This window comes from Panicum hallii, chromosome 8, assembly GCF_002211085.1.
Source record: "Panicum hallii strain FIL2 chromosome 8, PHallii_v3.1, whole genome shotgun sequence".
Taxonomy (NCBI): Eukaryota; Viridiplantae; Streptophyta; class Magnoliopsida; order Poales; family Poaceae; genus Panicum; species Panicum hallii.
Window position 1 is genome coordinate 2,128,827 of NC_038049.1, and position 18,336 is coordinate 2,147,162.

Sequence of the window (18,336 nt, forward strand, 5' to 3'; positions counted from 1 at the left end):
ATGCACATATCTTGTACACACATTATCACTCATCTATATCATGAAATTGTTAGTAATATTTGGAATTAAAATATACCGAAAATTGCCTAGATTTCTAACATTAGCTTAGTTGATTGCAGAGCCCGGGCCGGCGAGGACAAAGCAACGGAGGAGGACGCCGCCGGGGTGGAAAGAACAGGGCGGCAGCGGCGGCGCGGGCCCGCGGAGGCCGGGACTGCCGGCTGCGTCCCAGCGGCCCGCGCAGGCGTCGCCGCTGCTCCAGTTGGCGGCCAGGACGCCGTGGTGGGAGAGGGTGAGCGCGTCCGTGTCGCTCGGCTTCACCTCCGGCTCCGGCTGCGGCTGCCGCACGGTTGCTGTTGGCACTGTTGCAAGAACACCATGGAATGCAGCAGGAACTGCACGGCCATTGTTGCTGCTGGCAACTGCGAGTGCGGTTGGGGCAATTACAGAATCGGCATGGAGGAAAGGGAGGAATCACTCAAGCTCAAGCAAATCCATGATCCGTAACGTAATCGTGTCTGCTTCATCAATCTGCATTGGAACAAGAGAAATAGCACCGTGCAACCCACTTTTGAAGATGGCAAGCTGTTTGGACTGGGGCAAATTGAGGGGAAACGGTAGCAGCACAGACGGTGCCTCAACAAATCAACAAAGAGCATTTTACACACGCTGACACGCACATAGGACGAAATGATTAGCCCCCCAAACTATCGAGGGCAGAATACTTCACCCCCTGACCGCACATAGAATGATGATCATTCTTCACCAAACAAAAAGAAAAAATATTGCAAAAGGGAAGGCATTTATCTGGACTGCAATGTCCCTATCATCCAGATCTTGCCAAGAATTTATGCAAATGACAAATCCATATAACAAGAGAAGAAGGTCAGCAACTTTGGACAGAACCAGTTCTCGAGTGCACCCAGCTAAACCATATCTGCTTAGTCAAGAATTGGGGAGAGCCGTCATCTCCTAAGGTGCAATCAATTCCAAAATCTAAAAGCGGCTTGGTGTAACCCCAGTCTAAGCTTATCTAATAAACACATGTCATTACATCTGAAACCCAAAGTTCAATCTTATTTCTCATTATGCTGGCTGCTGGCTATGAACTACTTCTCAGGGGAAATGACAGAGGCGTCTCTGTGATGTTCATCCTCCTTGTCCGTGCAACCCCATTGGCTTCCTGGATAAAGGAAAACATTGATACCAATCAGTATCTCGTACAACATGGTCATAGCTGAGTTCAGCGCAAATACATCAAAAGCATTTTCAGCATCAAAGGAAACAAAAGGAAGATATGGTCATGAGCAGAAACCAAAATGTAACTTACTAATTAGTACCTTTAAAGTGAAGAGACTGGCACTTTGCTTTTTGCACAAAGCTTTGGAGTGAAAGAAAAATAGGTTCGCTATAGAAAGTTTACCTAACAAAAAGTTTGTTAACATGGTGACAGCTACAATAGGGTACCATGCCCAGGGAATGCAAATGTGCAAATTAAAAATCCACAAGTGAACAGTGGTATATCATCCAAATTCCGAACCAAACACATACATTATATGTATTTGACAGAGTTCAGCTATGTGATTTCCTGTCTTAACTAAACAATCTCCAGATTTGCTACCAAAATCCACTGTGCATTCTATAGGTACAAAAGAATGCAACTGCATTAATCTGAAAAGGCAAACATTTGATGTGCTTAAAATCCTTGGGACTAATGATTTATAGCACCTATACTTAGAAAGCTCCATTAGTTCATTGTAATGTATTATTTGTAGCATAGATATTTTGCATATCGAACGTTATGATCTTTTGGACATTTTTGCAGAGCTCAGAGCAAAGGATATAGAGCTTCTTGTTTAATACTATAATTTGCTAGACTGTTTGCTTGATTACTTGGACATCACAATCACATAATGTTTTTATATGCTTCTCATTGTTCATAATACTTGTCCATTAAATAACACTTGATGTTCTTCCGCCTCATAATACTTGTCCCTTAAATATGAGAAGCCTGTAGCATGTAATACATCTTATACAGTCCCTCTAGCTGAATGGACGGAGGAATGTTTTAGCCTATGATTTTTTTGAGTATTGGCTTTTCCATAAGTTCTGGGCTTAGACACAACTTCGAGTAAAAGCTAGAGAGACAATGCTCATAATACATGATACTCAACTGACTAAAATATACCAGTATAAATATATAAATCGACTAAATGAGACTTCATATAAGTGTAAGCACAGTATCCATTTAAGCTGTGGGTCCAATATATTTATGGAACTTGGTCCTAGACTACAAATCTCATACAATCTAAAAGGCAACATATAATCCATATAGGCACTTTAGCTATAAAACGACTTGATTTGAGTTTAGCATTTAAATATGATGTATTTTCTTTTGCACACACATTATATAAGAGTTTAAACACTGCTGCTCTTCCCGTTTCAAAGTTAGGGGTGAGAAAAGATTGCAATGCCACAGCAAGAAAGAGTTTAAAACCTTATAGAGGAGTGGTGTTCTTGATAGCATCGAGTATTTGATCTTCAAGTTTATCTTCAGAAAGCCACATGCTGCTCTTCTTACGCAGGAGCTCCTTCTGCTCCGCCTTCTTCTGCTCCCGAAGCTTCTCCTTTTTCCGCCAGCTCTCCAGCTTCTCAGCTCTTTCTTTCATCTGCACGTTATCTCATCTCAGTTACAAAACATACTTTGCAGCAGCAGTCTCAATTAGCTGTACAATTGAGTGCAAAACATCCTGTTGTTATGCATATGCTTCCGAACTAAAGCCAACATGGCCCAAACAGACAGGTCTAAGATTAAATGTCCTCTTAATCCCAAACTAATATAGCAACATACTAACATAGTGTTAAGAATCGCATTTTAAGAAGTCCAAACGAACGAGGCAAATTCATCAAACAAGTTGTGTGCAGTCGCGAACAGGGATGGAAGGTGAAGGGAAATGAAACGTACAAGGGCCTGGCGGAAGTCCTCCTCGAACGCGCGCCGCTCGGCCGCGCGCGTCTGCGCGGCGGCGGCCTTGGCTGCCTTGCGCTCCTCGTTGGCGACGCGGGCGGCCTCCGCGCGCGCCTCCGCCTTCCGCTGCCGCTCCGCCTCCATCAGCTGCACCTCGTACGCGTACTCCCGCCGCAGCTGCCGCACGTCGCGCGCGTACCCCTTGCGCAGCCGGTCCAGCTGCGCCCACGCCTCACGGGGCTCCCCCGCGGGCTCCCAGCTGCCCAGGTAGCCGCTAGGCTTAGAGAACTCGTGCGGCTCCGCCCGCGCCAGGGCCTGCGCGGAGGCGTGGAAGCCGCGGACGAGCGGGCGCAGGAGGTGGTGCGGCCGGGAGGAGGAGAGCGCCATCGCCGCCCAAATGGAGGACGACAGATCGCGGTGGTGGAGACTGGAGAACTGCCTGATCGAAGGGAAGAAGAAGGCTCCCTGCGGCGGGCCCGCCTTTTCCGAAATACAGCCCAGCCCACATCAGATGCAGGAGCCTTAATGGACCTAGTAATGAAAGGGCGCTGGGCCGCTGGCAACCAGCTGTGCAAATGGCAGATTGGGCCATATCGGCCCAAAGTAAGATCATTCCATACGAAACAAGGAAAAAAAAACACAAATACAGAGATGAAACATAATCCGCATCGTTACATTTCAAATTACTACTCAAACTAAAAGGAGGAGTACAAGTGCTATCTTCTCAAAATTCATTTAACGCACGGTCGCAGCACCATGCTGACGGTCACATGGGCAATAATAAGCACTTCTACTGAGAAAGGCCACTCCGACAAAGGCCTCTCCCCACGAAGAGGCACTTCTATCCAAAAAGACGAGGAAACAATGCAAGGTATAATACAATTACATGATTATGGTTTCCCTGAACCATATACCACGTTGCTAACAGCACCTCCTAGCTCTAAAACTACCCAAAAATAAACACTCTAAACTCTAAAGAATGGAAAATGGGCTCTGGCGACCCATCCTTTAGTATGTACAGTGTAAACTCCGCAGCAGTCATTGCTAGTCTAGTAGTCTAACTGTATGGTCGTTAATTTTTTTTTTTGTCAAATAACAAACCGCATCCGAACAATCAGTAGCAGTGCATCATAACAGCTTGATGGACAATTTTCATCCAGATCAGTGGTGCACTTTGACAATATACCTTCCACCTAAACAGAAAAAACATGCTCAGAAACTATAAACGGAGATATTGTTAACAGAAATCCGAACCATATATAAATGGAATACCAAGATATTTACCTGCTATCTCAGCTGAGGCTGCCACTCTCAAAAGATGCAATCAAGTTCAGAAGTTAATCATCGCCATTCTCGACAAGCACCACAACTCCAATCGCCCCTCGCAGTAGGCAGCACATTTTCATCCCAAGGTGAGCATTGCCGATGTATGTGCAGGTCGCAGACTGCACATTTGAGATCGGGTGGTGGCTCAGTGTTCTGGCACTTGTGACATGCTACCACAGCAGGGGAGGGATCATCTGTTGGGAAGTTCATATTTGAAGCTCCATCTTCTATCATAAAGGACATATCATCAAAACCAGCTCCTTGTTGATCAAAGTTTCCTGTGCAGTTGCCATCGTCTTGCAGACCAGTAGACATCCCAAATGCATTGTCAAGCTGCGTATCATCAGCTTCAAGCAGCTCGGTGAATGAAAAATAAGTCTGGGGTTCATATTGGTCCGTTGCAAAGCTGCCACAGCTAGTGTCATTTGCTTGGTGATTAGCAGTGGAATCAGCATATGCAGTTCCTTGGGAAAAATCCCACCCCAATAACTCTGAAGCATCCACGCTGTCAGCTTCTGAAAAAGAATATTCATTCATATTGCTGAAACTGATGTTTCCATTTCCAGGAGGTTGATTCTGGATATAATACTCATTCACAGGTATACCAGCTTGATCAAGATATTCACAGTTTTTAGTTTGTGCTCTTCTTACTGACAGCTTCTGGTTGCTTCCTGGGGCAAAGCTTACCATGTTAGTTGATAAATCAGCATCCACTTCTTCCCTAATCGGTTCGACAATTCCATATGAAGCAAGCAGTGGGTCCTGATCTGCTAAAGGAAAAGTCTCCTCACTAGATAGCATTGTTGACTGTGATGATGTAGCAACTGTTTGTTCGCTAAATTCTGCTTCAGGCTTTGTATAATCATCTGAATGAGGACATTGGGGTATGGCTCTCCTTCGGCACCTACAGCACCGGTATGCAACCAACTCACCAATCCTTTCATCCTCAAGTTGCAAGGCATCACCATGAAACCAATCTGTAAGCGGGGAATATCAAGATGTTAAAAAGCTGAAAGATAACACAAAAAGATATTGCTTTAAGCTAGAACAATGCTAATAGACTTACTTCTACACCTCTCACAGCGTACATAAAGGAAATCCGGAGAATAAGTTTTGTTACAGAGGCAACAAATTGGTTTTATTGTCGAACCAATACCATCCTTACTTTTAAGGATTACATCATTTGCCCTGAAATCACTTCCATCATCCTTGTCATTCTTATTTTTCTTCCATACGAGACCAAAATATGTGATCACTTGAACCTTTTTAGGTTTCTTCGGTTTTTCTGACTTTGACTTAGCTTTTGTCTTTGGCTGAGCTTGTACACTTGTGTCATTCAGAGTTGTCACATTTGTAATTGGCAAGGCTTCCACCTTCGTGAGTGGCTGGGTTTCCATCTTTGCGATTGGCTGTGATTTCATATTCATAATTGGCTGAGCTTCCACCTTCGCAAGTGGTTGTGCTTCAATCTTTGTGGCTGGCTGAGCTTTAACCTTTGTGACTGGCTGCGCTTCAACTTTCAGGGTAGGTTCAGCAGAATGGGAAGAACCAACCTTAAAGACAATTTTGGGAGCGGTCACTTGCTGCTGGCCAGTACTCTTCTGTTGAGGCCGGATATAACTTGCATTTGTATTGTAACTTGTAAGCATAAGATTCCGCTTCTGGAGGCATAACTTGCATGTCAAATTCGAAGTAGCACTGCCTCCTTTGCTAACAATAGATCTTGATGTACACTCTTTATGACAATTACCTGAAAGTTATTTTTAGACAGCAAAAGTGTGACTAAGCATTGGAAAGCTCAGAAACTGATCAATTATCTTATTGGATATTACGAGGAAACAAATGGAAAACAAATATTCTACAGAACATTCCATAGACCCATACCTTGACAAGAACCGCATTTAACAATATCCCTGCATATGATCGACCAAAATACAAAAAATTAGTATCTCAAAAAAGAATAAATGTATGATCAGTTTATCGCAATAACAAGGCAAACAGGAAAAACCTGTACAGAACATCCTTCTTGCATGAGGTGCAGGGATAGACCTCTCCCTTGTGAAAGAGATAAGAAAACACATCTCCAGCACATGCTTTTCCTCGCCTTGGGTAGAAATTGGTGAAATAGTTAGAGCTCGAAATTCCTGGAGTAGACAAGGATTTACTCCCAGCATTCTGCTCAAATTCTCGCAACATGCACAGTGGCACATGGTTTTCAGAAAACCACAATTTGCTATTTTCATCCTGATCGCCTTCTGCTTCCAAGATATTTTTTGTCACGCGCACAGGAAGATGCTTCTGGTTGGGAAACTTAAGTGCGTATCTTATCTTATTGTCAATTATTTTTTTATCACAGATTACAGCATTTCTGAGGGCAGAAAAGTCAGCATCAGAACTTTTTCCATCTGAAGGAATTTGATCTGGAGGGATGAATTCCTTCCATCTAATGTGGGCATCAAGATATCTAACCTGTGAGAAATGAATATTAGGATCATTGCTAAACTAGGTTTGATAATACTATTTACAACACAGGACAGAAGTGCTAACCTGCAGAGCAAGTTGAGATGAAGTCTGGCTTAGTCCAACACATGCTCTCCAAGCAAATTGCCGAGTTCGTCTTGGAAAATTGGAACCTTCATGGTAAGATAAACCTGCTATCCTCTTTTTACCACCTAGGAGACAAAACATGCCAACTTGTTCATACCCTGGAGACCGATAGAGGATGAGATAAAACTAGTAATACTTAAAATGCACAATACCTTGGCGGGCAGCTTTTCTTATGGTTGAACATAGAAAAGCCCCCCTCTGCAAAGTACGTTTTGAAATATTTCCTCCACTCCACCAAGTCCAGCTGTTGTCATCATCAGTAGCAGTACCAGATTCAGATGCCAACGAACGTTTTCTGCCACGTCTTCCACCAGCCCCACGTTTTTGGTATTGTGCAGGACGAGATGCTCCGGCTGATAGACCAGGAGATTCAACAGGCCAGTCGTCTATTGGCTTCAACCAGCTTGCAGAAAATGCCACTCCACGGATGTTGCTTTCCAACTGCAAAGAAGATGCAACTTTAATGCCATAACAATTGTATTCATTTTTCACTGCCATTTCCGGAAAAAAAGGAGATCCAACCTAGAAGAAATTAGGTGTTTTTTCATTAAGAAGAAACATGCACCCAAATTCAAGTTGAAGAGGACTCCCACCCCGACCAGTTGAGCTAGGCTCACTTCCTTTCACTGCCATTTATGGCAATAACTTTCTTCAGCATGACTTTTAACTTTCTTTAAATACCCTTTATTGCATAACCAATTTTTTTATCAGTTTGTAACATTGTATTTAGAGTTAATTTCCTTTATTACAGACATACATGCAGGAATATATGTACTCAAGCTGCAGAAGAAATCTGAAATTATTAATCTATTTAATGCCACCACTTGCGGCCAGCATTCAGTGTCATATACTATATCAGTTGCGAGAATATTGAGGAATATTAGAGGATGCAGAAAAATTATTGACCAAATCCTATAACTCACCTCAAGCAACAGTGGTATTACAGTTCTGCAGTTGGAAGCTTCTTGTAGTTGTTGATGCCACCGTTCTTTCTGCTGCACGTCCTGTAGTGAACCAACTAATAGGCCGCGCAAACTTTCCTCCATGTTGGCTAAATAAGCAACAATACTGGGGAAATGGCTATCCGAACTTTTAATTACACGCATGGCACTAAGAATTCGAGCAGACCCTTTAGCAGCATTTGCAGTGGCCATGTTAAGAAAACAAGCCTTTTTATTTCCAATTGCTGAGCTTCTACAAGCAAGGCACCAACCACACCTATCTCTTGGAACTTCCATAAGCTTCTTTTCGGTACTCGGCCAAACAAACTGTGCGGCTGCTGAGGAAAATGCTTTCAATTGGAGAGAATTGTCTGCAGCCATTCTTTTCCTTGGGTTTGCAGTCAGCTTGGATGCTGAAACCTTACCTTCATCAGATGTAATGACAGCAAGATTGGCAGCAGCAGATGCTGCAATGTTGCCATGATTGTAGAGGTTCATGTAAGCCTGTGGTTTAAAAGATGACAATTTTGCTGCCTTACCACCACTCATGTTTCCAGATCTTTCAGCAAACAACTGAACGTGTTGTTTACCTTGATAAGATGGACACTTTGCAGAAATGGTGCTCACGGCACCTTCCCTAGGCATGCAATCAATTCCAACATAGGTGGATAAGACTGGACGGGATATACTCTGAGCTGGTTGTGCTTGTGCTATATTATACACACCCGTTACAACGGATCCATTCTGATGAGAAATTGATGATACCGCAGATGGTCCAAAAGCTCCATTTCTGGGTGCATTATGTGCGTTGTACTGAACTGATAGAGGTTGATTGCAAACTTCAGCGTTCTTCTCGGTGACAGAAACTAAGCTGGGCATGCATTTTTGTTCCTCATTAGCCAAAAGTTTCTGCTGCACATTTGTTTGAGGAAGTGCTACTGTTTTACTGTCCCCACCATCTTTTAATGTTGTCCAGTCACTTCCATCTGCTTTTCTTGGAGTAAAACTCAACATACTGGATTGTAGAGTATGGCTCACACCAACTTCTTTACCTATTTTTGATCTCTCACTTTGAACTATACCAAGTAAATGCTTCCAGTATTCCTCTATTTGCCTGCATATATCCACATATGCATCTGAGGGAGCAAGTCTTTGGAGGACCTTGACAACATCATAATGATTGTAATATCTTGCATAAGACTCTGCATCTGAAGATGTTTCGATCCTGCAGTATTTCATGGAGCAAATGTTAAAGGAAGTATAGGATAGCAGGTCATGCAGAACAAATCATTAGTAAACACGAAGTATTGTACGATTAATTTGCAAGAACTTACACCAGCAAATAGTTGCAGGTTCCTAAGAATAGCCTCCCGCACATATCAATGCCGAATGTTTGAGCTCCTCTTGCACCACGCTCAATTCTTGATGAAGTTGATCCAAGCTTGTTAACCACACATTCTGGACAAAACCACTCTCCCTGGGGAAGGAAGGCTTTGTTTTGACCAATACATCTCGAATGATATGCCCATGGGCAGCCATCGCAGCATACCAAAGTCCCATCCATTCCACATATTCGGCAATCATCACTGTTGCCATCCTGAGAAGCGTTTGCTACAGCAACTTCTGGGTCATTCGGAGCGCTTTCCAGGTTCTGCAAATCATTCATCCTTTTGTATGCAGAGCCCTTTGAGGCTCTAGTCGAAACTGCTCTTGAACCAGCCTCCAAAAAGGCGCCAGAATCCATCTCATATTCCAGCTCCTCATAGTAGCCTTCTCGGTCCTCCAGTTCAGTTTTGAGTTCATCTGATTCAATGACATGATCACAGAGTATTTGCAGCACTCTCAGCTTCATGGCAACAGGAAGTTTATAGTATTCAGTGGCTAGGAGGCTTCTACCAAAACTCCGCCCCCCTAGATTCTTAATGCAACCCGTCACATACAGGTACTCTAGTAAGAAAGTTGGCCAAGTCAACGCATCCAGTAATGTCCAGTCCAGATACCTGTACACAGTTCAAGGAAAGTGAAAATATCGTCAGAATTTAAAGATAGCAGTTACAAAATAGTTATTGTAGTTAAGAAGGGTTGACATATATAGTATGTACTTCAAGCAATTAGAAGCAAGCTGGGATCCTTCAGCAGATTTCGATTCAAGATGCCGCCTCAGTGCCCGCATTAGTGAGACATGTACAGCATCCAACAAGTTATTCTGCACAGTGCAATTAATGGCTGCAACAAAATCATCCAGCCCAAATGGACTCAGGAACAGCCGCACGCTGAATGATCGCAGGAAGTTATAAACAGAAAAGAGATAACTTATTGACTCTTCTGGCACAGGAATGTCTCCGGATGACGTAGGCAACTCCACGGCCTGTACAGGAGGGCATGGCTCAAACGGTTCTTCTTTAGTGAAATCCGATGAATTACTCGAAGATTCAACATCCTCGGACATATCCGAGCCAGATCCACTATTCTGCGGTGCATCAGACCTGGCAGATGTCTCACATCCATCAACCCTCTGCCGAGTACTTGCTGGCTCTTTCACCTCCAAGGCACTCCCTGATGAAACCAGCAAGTCTAGCTTCCTCTTCCTGCAGCTCACCTTCATGCCCAATGCACCATTCTCATCAGACATGAGAAACTCCTGGAGCTGAGGAAGCCCCAGATCCTCACCGTGTCCATCCTCAAACACCACACTGTAGACCCCAGTTGCGCTATCATAGGACGCAACCTTCCCAATAAGAATCCTTGCATGCCCCGGAACGCTCCGGCCAATGTAGCGGCCCACCAAGCATCCCCCCACCTCCTGTTTCAACTGAAGGCCCCCGGCAGGTGTTGTTGCAGGCCCTTGATTCACCACTCTGCCATCACCTTCCTCCATCTGAACCTCTCCTGCCACAGCCGCTGCAGTGCACTCTTGTTCCCGAGCGCAGCCGCCATCCACCTCCATCTTCGCTTCAGACGCTGCAGGAGCCAAATCCTGCGCAGCCCCTGGAAGGCTCCCCACATTCACCTCGCTCACCGTAGAAGCTGCAGAGTTCTCTTTGCTTGCAGCACCACCCACATCCACCTCCATCTTCACTTCAGACACCTCAGGAGCCAAACCCTGCGCTGCCCCTGGAAGGATCCCCACATACAACTCGCTCACCGTAGGAGCCGCGGAGCACTCTTTGTTAGCAGCGCCACCCGCATCCACCTCCATCTTCGCTTCAGACACCACAGGAGCCACATCCTGCACTGCCCCCTGAATGCCGCCCTCATCCACCTCCTTCGCTGCAGCCACACTTGAGTGTCCTTCTCCTCCAAACGCAGCACCGCCCGCATCCATCATGTTTGCTACAGGCTCCGCGGGCTGCTCTCCGCCCTCATCAACCTCCACCCCCGGCTCGCACGCCGAGGCCCCCGCGTCACGCGCACGCTCCGCCGCGGCGCCTTCACCCACCTCCGCCTCACTGGCCGCGCGCGCCGCGGCAGGTTCCCCCACCGCGCCGCCGGTATCCGCGGCCTCCATGTCCACCTCACTGGCAGCCGGCGCGGGGCCCGCCGCGGCGGAGGCGTCCGGCGCCCGATCAGAACCCTCCCGGGGCTCCGCGGCGTCCATGGCACCGGGCGCGCGAAAACCCTAGCGAGCGCGCCCTACAGAGCCATCCTCGTCGCGAATCGCGCCCTCCAGGACGGGGTTCCGCCGGGATTGGTGAAGCGGATGCCGCGCCGGCGCTGACGCGGGGACTGGTGTGGCCCGGTACGAATCTGGGAGCCGCCGATCCCGCCCTTCCGCGGCGGAGGCGGCGGTTGGCCCGAGCGGGCGACTAGAACGGGGCAGCGAGAATGGGATGTGGTAGTCGGGGCGGGGGGGGGGGGCTCGCAACCCTGGTACGGCGGCGTGGCGGCCGCGTGACGCGAGGCTGCGGGGAGGAGTTGCGGGGAAGAAGAGGTGGGAGACGATGTGGGAGGGAGGGGGAGGGGAAAAGGGAAGGGAAGAGAGAACTGGAGCACGGGGCGTGAGCACACAAGGCAGGGGCCGGGCCGCACGCCCCCCGCCCGACTCGCACACCACCCTGGCTCGCGTCGCCTTTCCGGGGGGTGGTACGGGTTCGGGTCGCAGCGCGCGCGTGCGGACCGACCCGCACGGCTGGCTGGCTCGTCCGTTCGTTCCTTCGTGGGCGGGTGCGGGCGGGCGGACCCGGCGCGGTTTTGAGCAACGCGTGCTCGCCTCGTCGTGTCCGCGGCGCGGGAGCTGGCTGGACCGGGCCGGGCAGGGCAGGCTGCGTTCCACCACACCGCCAGGTCCAGCACGCCACGCACGACGACGGCCGCTGGTGGTCGACGGCCGCGAGGCGGTGGAGGGAAGCAGGGAGGCTGCTGCGAGTTTTTCAAATTCAAAACGGTGGAGGGAGTGTGCCGCCGTCAGGTTGCTTGCTCGGGTAGGGCAGGCAGCGGGTGGGGCGCGAGGCAACGGCTCGCTCGCGCCAAGTGCCGGACTTGGCTGGTGGCGCCTGCTGCTGCCTGCGTGCGGCGGTGCGCCACACACCCGCCCCCCCCCCCCCCCTCCCCCCACTCTTCCCTTGTGTGCTGGTGAACTAGGCGAGGCGTGCGGTGTGACTTGCACTTGCGCGCCCCCTTGGTGGGTGCTTCTAGCTCTATCTCTGGATACACAGCAGGCTGCACTGAACCGCCGTGAACGTCTCTCGGGTTGCTTGTTTACAAAGTTCATTTCAGTATGAATTGTAGTTGGGATTGTACAAAAAACTAACCATGCCAACCGGGTGCTGCGTGCATAGGTTGTATGGAACTTTGATGCTAGGTTGCAAACCCTAGTAGGGAGTGCATCGCGGTGGCTTAGCATCTTCCGGGGCTTAAGTGTCTGGCCAAACATTTCTATTCGATGTCACTAGGGCGCTCGTTGAGTGCTAGGTGATGGAGAATCGTCTCGCACCAATTTTAGGTGCTTTTCGATTCTTATCGTCGTTTTTTCTTGAATCGTCGAATAAGAAAGTAAATATAAAACCATGAGAATAATACAGCAATTTCAAATCATGCGAGAACGGTAATAGATTAGGTAAAGTTCCATAAAGCTATCGTACCTTTGATTAATATGAAATCCAGATGCAATTCGAAACTTAGTTTGCAGATGTCTGAATTCGCAACCATCAATATTCTCTCAGGCAATGACAAAGTGAAGGCATGTTCTCCTCTAAATTCTTCTTGGTTAATAATGTTGTGAACTTGACGATAATATAAGAGGTGACTATTTCAAGGGTATAACTGCGGCCAGGCTGAACCACAGCAAGTTTAATTTTCTTAAGGTTAATTGCTATTTTGCTTCTTTGGTTTTAAGCCATCTTGATATGTTTGCAGATCCTTCTCACATTGTGTCATTTTGCAACATGCCATTTCATGTTCCGGGCTCGTAAGGAAACGTCTAATTCGTTTCAGGCCCAAAACCTCTACCCGGGCCCAGCTTTATAAGGCTATCAGACAAATTATTGATTGGGCCGGCTCATTTCAGACTGAAGCCTGCTAGTCGGGCCAGAACAGACCGGGCCTAGTCAGGCCGGATTATCTACTGGGTTCTGTTTGAATGACCTTATGTAACTGACGTTTGTCCTTTATTAGGAGTACCAGCCTACCGGCCTAGTACCGGCCACAGTTTCTAGCCCACTACCGGTCTACCGCCGCCGCGGGCCAGCTCGGTCGGGCGGGCGGGCTGAGGCCCACTAGGCGGAGGAAGGCGGACCGCAAGGAGCCGGCCGACGAGCCGGCGGCGACGTCGATCGCCTCGCGCTCAGCGCTGGCGGGCACTGCTCGCAGCTCGCCAACCTTGTCAAGCGCCGGCTGATTCCGCCCCGGTTTCCTCGCTCTTTCCTCTGAACTGGCTCCGTCTCCTTCCCGGACGGACGCTTCGGCGCCTCACCAGTAACACCCGATCATTCCCCCGGGTACTCCTTCCCTGATCCGCATCTTACGCGTCTATCTCCAAGCTCCCCAAAATAATGCCGTCTTGATGTTGGAATAAAGCCGTAATTTTCTGTGTAATTTTCTGATTTTCTCTCGGTGCATGCTTCAGTGTGTGTGCCTGTGTGGAAGCGTTGATGATAATTTATTAGAGGCTGATGGGGACGCGCCGTAGGAGTTACGCCCTTGTCCGTATCTTTTGTCATCTGAATTTCGTCATAGCAATGCAGTTGAAGCATTTCATTCTGAGATCTTCAAGCAGCATGATCTTATTTCTCATGCCGTGCTGCACAGCATGCTCTGAAGTCTGTTGAGATGTCCGGCTTAGCCTCTAGTTATTGCTTCCAGGATCATAATTAGGGAATGGGCCAATACTGAATTCATGATGAGTTGATGACAAAAAATGTCTCCTCCCTTTTTGTTTCTGCTAACCTAGAGATAAGGTAATCACATGACTTCAGTTTGTTTATATTTTCTCACATGTTGCTTGTAGTGTGCCTTACGGTATCACCTTCAGTGGTCACCCTCATGCCTCAGACCTCAACTACACAGAGCTCAGTTTCAGGTTTTGCTTCAGATCTAAGAGAACCTTTAGTCCTGATTTATTCCCTGAAGAATTCATGCCCAACCTGATAGTTCCTAGGTATAATAGTTGCATGAGCTTTTGTTCCGTGTTTTAAACATCAAAATGACAATTGTCAGGGTTAAAAAAATGAAACTCAGTGCTCCAACTTTTTATCAAATCTACGTGGAAGCTCTTTCTCATAGGCAGCGAATTTATTTTTCATGAGAACATTATATCTAACACCTTTCTTAATTTTCTTTTAGTTAATAAATTTTTGGTCAGCTATAAAACTTTTAATAGTATCTTTGGTCAGCTAGTTAAAAGAAAAGCTGCCACATGGTCCTCAATATATTACTGCCATATTAATATGTTGTCAGTTTGGATCTAAGGACTCTTGCTCCATTGAATCAACTCCATGAGTAGTAATCTGAAGAGTCAACATTTAAGCCAATAGAAGTACTTGTGCTTCTGCGGTGATATATGTAAAGCTACTTGTAATTAAGTACTTGCACACGGACATATGCAATATAAGTTAGATGTTCATAACGGAATGGAGTAGCAATAAAATTTGGTGTGCCGGAGTCATAGTTCAATTGTGGGAACACTCTTTTCTTTTACTATGATATTCAAGAAATTCTTTTTAGGAGACAAGACGTAATATGTTGTTTTATGGCAAGTTTATTCAGCAATATATATATATATATATATATATATATATATATATATACCCCAACACATTTTAGTCCTTCACTGGAATATAGTGCAAGCCCCCAAACAGTTTGTCGGTTTTGTGTAATTATGATGCAATGACTTGGAAAGAAATCACCAAGCTGGACGAAGTTCACAATTTCTATATTTTAAAAACTAAGTAATCACAAACTTTGAGAAGAGAAAAGCCCATGGCAAACTGCTGCTTGATTCTATTTCACTCTCTAATATACTTGGTTTTGTTACAAAATATTAGCTCGATTTCTATATATCTTGAGGATTGCAAAGTGTTTTTCAGATTTATCTTGTGGTTAACTGTTTTTTCCCAATGATTTCATCATATGCTGTAGCAGAAGTGGGAGCTATGAATCAGTAAGTTAAGACGGCCAATGTCCATCCGTATGATGCAAGATCAATCAATAGGACTTCCTTGTATATCTTTTTCCCAAACAGTACATTTCTTAGCAGGTATGCATATTCTGATGTTTAAGCATAGTTTTTCTTTTTCTGTAAACAGTGAACATGCAACAGTTAATGAAATCTTCACACTGAAGCTCAATGCTGACACGCATGAAACTCATATATAGCACTAGCCATTGCTCCCGTACCTCTTCTAAATGGTGCAGCTACTTGTCCAGTGTGCTACTAGTTTGTGTAGGTCATTCCATGAAAGGGTGATTCAAAGCCATGTGCGAGGGTAGATTAGGTATCAGATTATTTCGTAGTCTAAGAATAGAAAAGGCCCTCTAGGTCTGAGACTCAAGAGTTCTCTCTGTTTGTTTACTTTAACTATTATTTGTCAGCTTTATTTTTTTTGCTCTTGTTTTGCTTTTCCATGTTTGTCATATTAAAAGCTGTGACACAAGAAAGGGCGCGTGAGCTGCTTTCCCTTCTTCCATTTGTTTTATACTCACAAGAAGCCTGCAAAAACGTTTGATGCAAGAACGGCCATTTTTTTTTTGGCTTAATCACATGGCACCACTATCATTACTCCTACAATCAAAGCCTCATCTGTAATCAACTCAACTAATTAATCCTTGGGGAGCGAGTTTTGGTTTCTTGTGGGTACACTTGAAGCAAGTACAGCTGTTCACTAATTCATACTCAGTATCTGCAAAATATCTCCAATGAAAGTTAATAAATCTTGTTTGTTTTTCCCTTCTTTGTCTACAAAGTACAAAAGATGGATTCACAAAGATATGTACGGTGTCGTTTTATGATTGTTTACTGTTTGAATTTTGAACACAAGATCATTCAGACTATATAATTAGATATTCTCACTTCTGGATCTTCGAGTATCTGTTAACCATAACCGAAGGATTTGGACTAATAGCAAGTGCACTGTTCTTTCAAGAAATTCTGTTCCTGATGTTTGTCTTAGTGATCCCACTTATATATGCATGGCTCAGCTAGACCAACCTTCTGCATTTGAGCTCACCAATTGAGAACAGGCTGTCCCAAGCCTCTGATTTGAGATTAGATGTTTGAGGTATAAGATGGCAATCAATCGAATGGTCTGGGGAACTATTCTCTCTGATTCAAAAAAAGGGAATTACTTTCAAACCATGATAATAAAAGTATGCCATGTTTACACCTCCAGTTTATCTGACAATGTATTTCTGCGGGATGATATCTATTGAACAAGACTCGGCCCTTAACAGAAACCATTCCTTGACGACAATAATGGCATTCCACAAATCCACTATCGCATCTGTGGTAGTAAAATAACACCATTTGGCAGAACATTTTTCTTGGAGGGTATGTGATCTTTTACCTCGTGACTGTTTTGGTTTACTTTGAAACTATGATAATTTAAACCGGCTGTAATTAGCTGTTCGTAAGCTGTTATATTTGTTACTTTCTTGCTCTTAAGTTTCTTCTGTCTCGTGTTCTTGGCATTTTCTTGCTGCCAACTTTGTTTTTCCTACCTGATAATTGAAAGCACAATTTTCCTACATATTCTCTAGAAACCACTGGTAAACGAGTCACAGACAATCCTCTGAAAAAACAAAAAGAAAAATCTCCTAAGTTACTGGATATAAAATATTTAGAACTTCAAATATCTGGTGTTGCCTTTCTTGCCGTCACTAAGGGACAGGACCAGGATGACAGGTTATATTAGGACTCAAATATGATGTAATCTTGGTGAATCAAGCAGATGGCATTTGTTTTTGAATAAATTTTGTGAAGTGTCCCAAGTAGTGTTTCTTTCTTCTACCAAGCTGTGCTCACATTTTGAGTTGCCTGAGATGCAATAAATGCAATAGCTATAGCAGTACGTTGTTTATACAGCTTTTGATCCGCAGCTCACACATTTCCATCGTTTGTAGCGGGTGTTGCGGAAATTTTCTGCAGCGGCCTGCGGCCGTGCACCTTCGGAGTAACTCCTACAGACCTACAGCTGTGCACACTGTAAGCTTTGATGTTTCCAAGGCAAGGGACAGAACTGTCTCTTTCCTGCTCTACTTGTTATCCTTTACAACTGCTGTACATATTTTAAAAACTTTTATGGACATATAGTGTATATTCTTCTATACTCCTTATTTTCTTTTGGAAGACGTTTTCCTCTCCATGCGGCGCTCTTCTGTTTTTACTAAGGCCCCACTCCTCTTTTGTCTATATCTTCCTCTGGTTGGTGTCTTATTGTCAAGAAGCGTTACATTTGTTTTTTCCGATGGGGCATGCTCACATCAAACTATTTCTCTTGTTTATTCAGGAATCCATCATAGTTTTATGATAACGAGGAATTCAAGCTCTTATAGTTACAGCACATCATGGATTTGACTGTCTTTTCTATTTGCCGTTTGAATTACTCTACAGCCCATGATTTTCCCAAAAGGCCCATGCTTCGATCTTATCCCCTCAGCTGGACAGCTGTGAAATGTACAGAAGCTGGTGCTGCAAATTTAGGTACGCGTGCTTGTTAATTTTACTGCTTCAGTATTTCCACATCTTTCCCTAAAGCTCTCTTGAAACAGGTGGGTTTTTTTTTTTGGGGGGGGGGGGGTGGCGGTGGCGGGCTCTTCTTGTGTGATTCTGAATATTCTAAAGCTGCATAGAAAGATGGGAACTGAAATGCTTTCTTAGGTCCACTAACGGGTATTAGTTGTACTAAAAATACAAATAGTAGAATTATCACCTCTCAAACACATGGAAACAACCAAACAAGTACTTTCCTATGCCTTAATATCTCAGTTAGAAATGCATGCTGGGGTTTAAAATTTTAATATCCTTTTCCTATTCAAATTTCGCATTATTACGTTGAAATG

General features: G+C 45.2%; 2 protein-coding genes across 2 annotated transcripts; both read right to left on the minus strand.

Annotated features, from left to right (window-relative positions):
* Nucleotides 1-847: 847 nt before the first annotated feature.
* Nucleotides 848-3,502, minus strand: LOC112901966 (caldesmon-like). The gene is made up of 3 exons (XM_025970844.1): nucleotides 2,966-3,502; nucleotides 2,498-2,669; nucleotides 848-1,183 (listed from the first exon to the last, which is right to left on the minus strand). The coding sequence occupies exons 1-2, from the start codon at nucleotides 3,353-3,355 to the stop codon at nucleotides 2,499-2,501; spliced, it is 561 nt and encodes a 186-aa protein (XP_025826629.1). The 5' UTR covers nucleotides 3,356-3,502; the 3' UTR covers nucleotides 848-1,183; nucleotide 2,498.
* Nucleotides 3,503-3,673: 171 nt separating this feature from the next.
* Nucleotides 3,674-11,720, minus strand: LOC112901965 (DDT domain-containing protein PTM-like). The gene is made up of 10 exons (XM_025970843.1): nucleotides 9,945-11,720; nucleotides 9,177-9,842; nucleotides 7,825-9,067; nucleotides 7,054-7,342; nucleotides 6,842-6,966; nucleotides 6,303-6,763; nucleotides 6,179-6,207; nucleotides 5,361-6,044; nucleotides 4,253-5,271; nucleotides 3,674-4,161 (listed from the first exon to the last, which is right to left on the minus strand). Exons 1-9 carry the CDS (start codon nucleotides 11,438-11,440, stop codon nucleotides 4,310-4,312), a joined length of 5,955 nt encoding a protein of 1,984 aa, XP_025826628.1. The 5' UTR covers nucleotides 11,441-11,720; the 3' UTR covers nucleotides 3,674-4,161; nucleotides 4,253-4,309.
* Between the last annotated feature and the right edge of the window lie 6,616 nt (nucleotides 11,721-18,336).

What these genes read in the sequence shown, in the direction of transcription:
- LOC112901966 (XM_025970844.1), bottom strand. Translation starts at nt 3,355, where the DNA reads ATGGCGCTCTCCTCCTCCCGGCCGCACCACCTCCTGCGCCCGCTCGTC. An exon ending in AGGACTTCCGCCAGGCCCTT is followed by an intron (nt 2,670 to 2,965) that starts GTACGTTTCATT and finishes GATAACGTGCAG; the next exon opens with ATGAAAGAAAGAGCTGAGAA.
- LOC112901965 (XM_025970843.1), bottom strand. Translation starts at nt 11,440, where the DNA reads ATGGACGCCGCGGAGCCCCGGGAGGGTTCTGATCGGGCGCCGGACGCC. An exon ending in CTTGCTTCTAATTGCTTGAA is followed by an intron (nt 9,843 to 9,944) that starts GTACATACTATA and finishes AACTGTGTACAG; the next exon opens with GTATCTGGACTGGACATTAC. An exon ending in CATCTCAACTTGCTCTGCAG is followed by an intron (nt 6,764 to 6,841) that starts GTTAGCACTTCT and finishes CATTTCTCACAG; the next exon opens with GTTAGATATCTTGATGCCCA.